At 36.2% G+C, this 8,038-nt stretch overlaps 1 protein-coding gene across 1 annotated transcript; it reads right to left on the bottom strand.

The window, feature by feature from the left end:
- Positions 1 to 2,165: 2,165 nt before the first annotated feature.
- On the bottom strand, positions 2,166 to 6,658 carry LOC128882358 (arylphorin subunit alpha-like; the record flags this gene model as incomplete). The annotated part of the gene is made up of 5 exons (XM_054133949.1): positions 2,166 to 2,639; positions 3,290 to 3,645; positions 4,861 to 5,177; positions 5,631 to 6,049; positions 6,325 to 6,658. Coding segments are annotated over 5 exons (1,809 nt in total), but the record flags the coding sequence as incomplete, so codon positions are not given.
- Between the last annotated feature and the right edge of the window lie 1,380 nt (positions 6,659 to 8,038).

The raw sequence follows: 8,038 nt of genomic DNA, 5'->3' as shown, positions 1-8,038 counted from the left end.
CGAAAAGGTTTTCAAGCACCTCCAACATTTTTGGGACACCCTGTATATTGCGCATAACTATTGTTATTGGATGAAATGGTTATAGATTGCCACTAAAGAGGGTGAAATAACATAATTTTTGGACAGAAAATATAACCGACTTCGAAAAAGTATTGAAACTACACTAAAGGGTATGAAATAATTTCTAGTTAATTTATATGAATACTCACCAATTCTAGATATGATTGCTTAAAAGTATGAAATAATTTATATTTCCTTTATATTAAATGATATTCAATAATATATTAAATTTCTATTTCCTTTATATTAAATTATGTTAAATAATCTTTTCGTAGTCGGCACAAAATTAAAAATTACATCCAAAATTACCAAACTTGGTTTAACTTTCGGTCGGTGGGACAAAACTTATGTCCTTCAAACTCTCTCAGACAGTACTTCCACATAGACATTATACATGTATAGATTAACAGCATTCAACATTGACGCGTTCACTAAAAACTAACTCAAGCAGGAATTAAAAATTTTTAATTTTTGCCGACTACGAAAAGGTTATTTAACATAATTTAATATAAAGGAAATAGAAATTATTATTATATCTAGGATTGGTGAGTATTCATATAAATTAACTAGAAATTATTTCATACTTTTTAGTGGAGTTTTAATACTTTTTCGAAGTCGGTTATGTTTTTTCTTCCAAAGATTATTTTATACCTACTGCTAAGCAACCACTTCTTCCAATTGTTAGCACAAATACACCTAACGAAATTCTCATAGACTCATCGAGTTGACACATATCTAGAGACGCGGTAGCGTCTCGGCGCCAAGTACATGAAAAATTATCCGTCACCGCGTATATATACCTGGCGTTGGAGCTACCACGTATCTTTTACAGGAGAGATGGTCCATTCCAACCTAACCTGAAACTTCTTTCATGATTATCTCAACACGCCTGCAATATTTTCTAAATTTAAAGGCATTTTTTCTTATGTAAACCACATATAAGCTTTCGAATAAAACCAAAATCAATCAAATCGGTCCACGTACAACTGAGATATCGTAATATCATGTCATGAATCTGTCAGAAACGGTATCTTTCGTATGATTTTCCCGTCGTCAACCCTTAGCCAATAGGAGCTAAGCAAAAGCCGAGCGTCGTTTGTCGACTCTCGGAATCATTCGATTCGGCATGGCTCGTCAGCCATCGAGCGTCGAGAGTTGAAATAGATGTCATCATTCATAACCTGCCAAGTGTCAAAAGTTTTTACACTATTGCATTATGAATTAAATTTATATCAGCAAAATGTTTTCAATCTAGACTTTTTATGTAGGGTTTAATAACAAATTGCAGCCAGTGTTGTAAAGTGTTGATCGATCTTGATTACAAGGTAAGTTGTCAAAATCTGAATGGCGAGATACCTTTATTCATACAGAATAAATCCATACCACTAAAGTGTTTTGAATTTAGACGTTTTACGTAGAGCTTATAGAAATGAAGTCATTTTCTCATTTCATCATTAACATTAAAATTTCTTGCAGTAATAAAAAAAATTACAGGTATATTTAATTATTTATAAATTGAACGAATAAGAGTTTATACTTAATAAATTATATGAAATATATATATGTATATATTCGCTTTGGTTATCCCCTCTCCTTTTATTTTACTCTATTCAATTAAAGAAACAAATAATAATTTAGACTTTTTATGTAGAGTTTACAGAAATATCAATTTTATTTTTATAAATTTAAAATAGATTCTATATAATAAATTATTTGTAAAAAGAAGTGAGATCCGATAAAAGACTTCAAAAAAGTAAAAGAATTACGCCAAGTACATGAAAAAGTGGAGGACTCAAGGAGTTATCATTGAAAAATAGAAGATCCGCATAAAAAACTACAAGAAAATAGAAAAAGATGTGAAATCGAAATAAGCTGCCAGATGATTTGCCTAGATTTCCGCGGCCTGCAAGTAAAATGCTTGGCGTGGCCAGGCAAGGGCAAGGTGTCGATGAATAAGAATTATTTTAAAACGCAATACAATGAAAGTGTACTCATAATATTGTCAGAGTTTTAAATTGACAAATTATCTGAAAGTCTGTGAGAGAGAAAGTATACAACTAATGGTTGGAAAACGAAGCAAAAGAAACACGAAAAACGTTCGGAAATCTTTATTCAAAGAATCTTTTGTCACAAATTAACTCTCTACGATGGAGACAGCTTTCGCTACGAGTGTGCTCTCCTTTCGGGCTTCATACCCTAGTTGTAAGAGTGATAAATATAAGCGTCCTTCATGTACATGTTGGGAATGGTATAATTCCAAGCGCGCATGGGTCTGTCCAGAGGGAATCCGAATGGTTTGCCGTCGTATGAAACTTTACCAAACATCGGGAACTCGTAGGTCTGCGAGTTGGCCTCGTCGTATTCGCTGACGAAGAAGAAGAATTTGAATGGTATTCCTTCAGGTTTGCCTTTAGGGAGCTTGTTGAAGAAACTGAACGGCTTCTCGGAGTACACGAATGGCTCGCTGCCGCTGATGGCCTTGTTTAGCTTACTGAAGAACATGTCGCTACGAGCTGATTCCGATGCAACCACGAAGAAGTCTGAGCTGCTGCGCTGGATGTTGTTGCTGCCAGGGCGAACTGAACAGGGAAAGAGGATTCGTTAGAAGGTTAGTAGTTCTAGAGGTCAGCCATTTGAGATATTAGGGATTTTCGTGACTCGGTTCTTTAGGGTTGATTTTAACTGAGACTTTCAAGCGTAAGTAAAAGGATACTTAGGCCCAATGCACACGGGCGCAACCGATTTTAAATTAGTGTTGTAAACCGTTTGCGCTCTTTGTTTTACCTACTCCGCTATCTTTATTTTACCTAGATTCACGGTCGCATGCAACTAGTTTCAGAGTGGTTTGAAACTGATCAATTGCGCCCGTGTGCGATCGGCCCTACGCGTGAAACCAAAGGGACACGGTTACCACTAGAAAATCCCAATTAATAGCAGTTCTAGAGGTCCATTGCAGCTAGGATTACTTCATTTGATTCCTAAAGAAGCTAGCTACAGTATTGGCCAAATTTAAAGTATCTTACCCAAAGCTTATAATTTGTGTCCTTGAAAAAAGATCTTACTCAAAGCTTACCATCGAAAGCCTCTTACTTTAAACCAGCCAACTTCAATTAATCACGCAAACTAAGTTTACTAACTACGTATCTAAACCAATCACTTTTAGACAAGCAGAGCAATGTCTGAAAGCAGTTTCCCAAGAAGAAAACTTTAATTAAATAATCTAACTTACGTGTCACATAGAACTTGTCCATTTCTACGAAGTATTTGTAGTATTTGTACAAATACACGGAGTTCTGCTGTATGTCGCCGAAGGAGGGACCAAGGAACACCCTGATAACAGCATTCGTTTCCTTCTCGGAGTTAACGTTTAATCTAAAGGTGAAGGGCTTGTAGTTGAGACGGAAACGGCGCGCCATCAAACGAAGCGATGATCCACGTTTGTAGTTCTCGACGGAGACGGCGTTGTTGATCAAGGTGTCTTGATAGTCGAAGTAGGTCGTCAGTTTATCCATACTGACTGACTCGATCTTCACAGAAGGCCACTGCAAGTCTGACTGGCTGTAGGGAGTCTGGAATTCCTTGAATCTGCAAATATTGTTCGGATTGTTCTATGTTGAACAAGATTCGTTTAAAGATGTTTTATGCTTTGATAAGGATCTTCATGGCTCGAGCAATGATCATTATAAGCGAGGCTTCTGAGTGTAACCTGTGTCTTTTGGGTAAGCTAGTGCAACGTTTCATTGCAGTAGCTTCTTTAGTGGTCAAATGACGAACTGACATTGGCATCAATCTATTATCAAGTTCAGGGCCGGCGTTAGGGGGGGGCGGCGGGGGCGGGCAACCGCCCGGGGCGCCAGATTTTTGGGGGCGTCGCAGTCCGGGGTCCCTAGTATACGAATATAAAGATATACAGGGTGTCCCAAACATGTTGTAACACCTTGAAAAAGGTGGTTCGGGAGGTGATTTGAAACGACTTTTTCCTTAGCGAAAATATTGTTCGAGGCTTCGTTGAGGAGATATTAACGGAAAACACTGACGAATCAGAGCGCGAGTACGCCGATGGACCACCCACGGTAGCGTAGGCCACGCCCTCGGAGCGGTCGCACTCTGATTGGTCGGGGTTTTCCGTTAATATCTCCTCAACGAAGCCTCGGACTACATTTTCGCTAAGGAAAAAGTTGTATCAAATCACCTCCTAAACCACCTCTTTCAAGGTGTTACAACATTTTTGGGACACCCTGTATATACCTCTGACGAGGCGACACGATAATCTTGCCCGAGGCGCCAATATTGCTAAAACCGGCCCTGATCAAGTTTCTTGTTCAAAGCTTACACGCCTAAATCTCATAAAATAGAAAATGAAATAGTAAAAGGCTAGACCTAATCTATATGTCTTTACAAAATTATATACTCTATGTATGTATACTCTGTACAAAAGTATCAACAATACGAGAAAATAGACTAGGTGGAAAAAGGTGAAGTTTCAGAGCTTTGATTGTTCGAATAGTTAAAGATGAAATAGTAAATTAATTTTGTTAATGTAGATGTTGTTCTGTACTTTGTATTGGTCCTGGAATGCCACTCTTAGGAGGTCACCATTTCAATTCACTGAACATACTGAAGTCAATAACACGTCAATAAAAACACTAACACAATAAACACTTTATCTGAATGAATTTTTTTCATAATATGAGAAAAATGGATAAGGTGGCATTCTAGAATTAGAAAGAAAATGTGTAATAGTTTCAAAGTCATGCCTTCGATTGTTCGAATAGTCAAAGATAAAATAGTAAATGGTACCTGAAGAAGCACGACATGACTCTCTTGTAGAGCATGTAGAAAGCTGGGTCCCTCATGCTAATGGGAGAACTCTGAAGAGCGCTAGGGATTACGTTGTTCTTATTGCTGTATTCGGGACTGAAACCAAGGATATCGCGCGCAAGGGCGTCGAATCTTCCGTAGAATCTCTTGTTGTACGAATCTTCATTGCCTTCAATCACGTTGGCCAGCATACCCAGACCTTCCTGCGAGTAGAAGTTTATTTGTTTGCCCTCCTGGCCCACGAAGTAACCGGAGTCGATGGCGTCCATTATCCTCGCCTCCAGCACGGAGATTTCCTGGAGAAGTAAGACATTATCTTCTCTTACTTGTTACTTGGATTGCTACCTATTTTGAAGTAGTTGCTACTGGCATTGCAATTCTGATGCAATGGTTGGGTACTTGATTTCTAGGATTGCTAATTGTATGAATTGTATTGAAATAGTTGCTTGCTTATTGAAATTTGTACTTTTCTTGAAATCATTAGATACTTGCTTACTCGAATTACTACTTGGGTTGAAATAGTTACTTGCTTACTGAAATTGCTACTTGTATCGAAATAGTTAGGTACTTGATTTCTGCAATTGCTAGTTATACTGACATAGATACTTGCTTAATGAAATTCCTACTTATATTGAAATAGTTATTTGCTCACTGGAATAGCTCCTTACTACTACTACTATCTTTAATATTACATCACATGAACTAACAGAATTTCCACCACACAAAGAAGAATAGGATTTTTGACGTACCTGAAGGTGTTTGTATTTGTAGTAGGGGATGTCCGAGTATTTGTTTCTTTGAGGAACAGGTACGCCATTGGAGTAGGTCAGCGTCGAGTAGTATCCAGGGTAGATCGGTTTGTACCAGTCGAAATCGTTTACTTCGCCGAGTCCTTGAGACATTCGTTCGAGGTAGTATCTGCCCATAAGTTGCTTGTAGAAGAAGTAGTAGAACTGTCCACGTATCTCCTTGGGAATGTTGAAGTATTTACTGCTGAGCCAGAATGGGAACACCTGCTGGTAGTAGTAGTAGAAAGAGTTTAATTCGACATCTTCCATGAAGTAGTCCAGTTTGTATTCACTGTCTATGTCTGGCATGTACGCGCTGCTGTAGTTGGCGTAGATCTTGTAGGTCTCCGAAGATCCCATACCTTGGGAGCTTCCGTAACCTAATGAAATTTAAGATGTAAACATTTTATATAAATAAAATGAATGGAACAGATGAAATAAATTAAATCAATTATATACAGGAAGTACACGATGTAACCGAAGTAAATGAAACCAATGAAGTACATAAAACAAATAATGAAGTATATGAAGTAAACGAAATCATTCAAGTAAAAAAGAAAATAAATGAAACGAATGAAGTAGACGAAATAAATAAAATAAAATGAATGAAATAAATTAAGCAAATGGAAATACATTTGTGAAGTACGCTATTTACCTTGGCCCATCTTGAAGTCCTGGGCGTCTTGGATGACTTTGGAGCTGAAGAAGAGATTAGGGTAGATTTCGTAGATGGGTGGGAGCTTCATGTATTTACAATCATTTCTGTAGAACACTGCGACAGTGAAGGCTGTGGTGAAGACCCCGGGGTTCACGTTAATCCGTGCCCAACAGGCGGTTTTGTAAAAGGTTTGGAAGTCTTTGGCTGAATAAAACACCTCGAACAACATTTTCATTTCCATACGGTGTTCGTAGTTGTACGTAGTGTAAACGGCATTGCGGCTCAGAAGCAATCCATTTTTATACGACCATATGAATTGTTGTACAGCTTCCTATAAAATAAAATTACGCGATACGGTTGTAACAGGATGATTATAGTATAAATTCTACAGGTATGTCTGAATCAAACTTTGAATTTCAATTCGTAGAAAGGTTTGAAATAATAATGTTATAGTCTGTGATATAAACGGTTATAACTTAGGAAATTTTAAATTTATTTCATATAATTTTATAGCAACGTTTTAAAGACCCTTTATCTACCGGGCTATTTAGAAACAAACTTTAATTCAAAAAAGAATTTTCTACAGTATCGTATGCCAATCTAGGCTGACAATAATTCCTCCATACTGTTACTGGGTACATTCAAAGCCAAGTCTGTTTCCAAACACTGAACAATGTAAGTAGACAACCATGAACACAGTAAATAAATTCGAATAGCTAAATACTGCAATTAAAAAGCCTAAAAATAGGCTCCCGGTAAATAAAGTGTTAAGAAACAAAAATATAAAAGAAAAATCTATTTTCTGATTTAAAATAAAAGAATACTCTCTTAAGTTTCGTGTTTAGTCAGCATAATGTTATGACCTGTGATATAAACCGTTATAACTTTGCCAATTTCGTAATTTATTTCATATAATTTGGTAGAAATATTTCATATACCTTAACTAACAAGAATACCAAACAAAAATCTATTTTACTTCATCCCAAAATAAAAAAACACTCCGTTAGTTTCAAAGGAACTCTAATTCAAACTTAATACAATTTAAATTCGTAAAGAAGGGTAATCATACAAAATTCGTGCAGCGATCTAAGTATGTTCTAAAAGTCAATCTTGTCTTAGAAATGTTTTAGAAGTCAATAATGTGAGAACAAAACCCTGAGATAAAGAAGTCACCTTACAAAGTGTGTACAAAGATCCGAAATTACCCTAGATGTAAGACCATAGTTTAGAACAATAACTCGAGGGTGATTTCTACATCTTACAAAGTTTGTAAACACATTTTATATTGTTCTAGAAGTGAAACTTGGAAATTTACAACATATACAGTGGGTGTAGAAAGTATTCGTACACCGATCAATTTCCAAAAAAACAATGTAAAATTGTGATTTATTAACTTATTTTTTATAAACAATGACATTCTACATTTCTCGGAAATCTCTAGAATAGATACAGTACGAAAAGATTAGGTATTTTGTATAAGTGAGAAATCAACAAGAAAAAACAATAAATTGATAGAAATACAGAAACAATAAGTATTCGTACAAGTGTTAAATTTTTAAAACTTCATTAAAAAAAAAAAAACGAAATTTACATCAATTTATAAATAATTAATACTTCGTGGGATTTCCTTTTGATTTTAAAATTACTGCAATTCTTCTAGGCATTAAATTAACTATCATAAATGTCGATGTTACTCAGGGTGGGATCTTCT

Source organism: Hylaeus volcanicus, unplaced genomic scaffold (assembly GCF_026283585.1).
Source record: "Hylaeus volcanicus isolate JK05 unplaced genomic scaffold, UHH_iyHylVolc1.0_haploid 11118, whole genome shotgun sequence".
NCBI classification, from domain to species: Eukaryota; Metazoa; Arthropoda; class Insecta; order Hymenoptera; family Colletidae; genus Hylaeus; species Hylaeus volcanicus.
The sequence above is the reverse complement of the archived record's forward strand: the minus strand, read 5'-3'. Positions and strand labels throughout refer to the sequence as shown.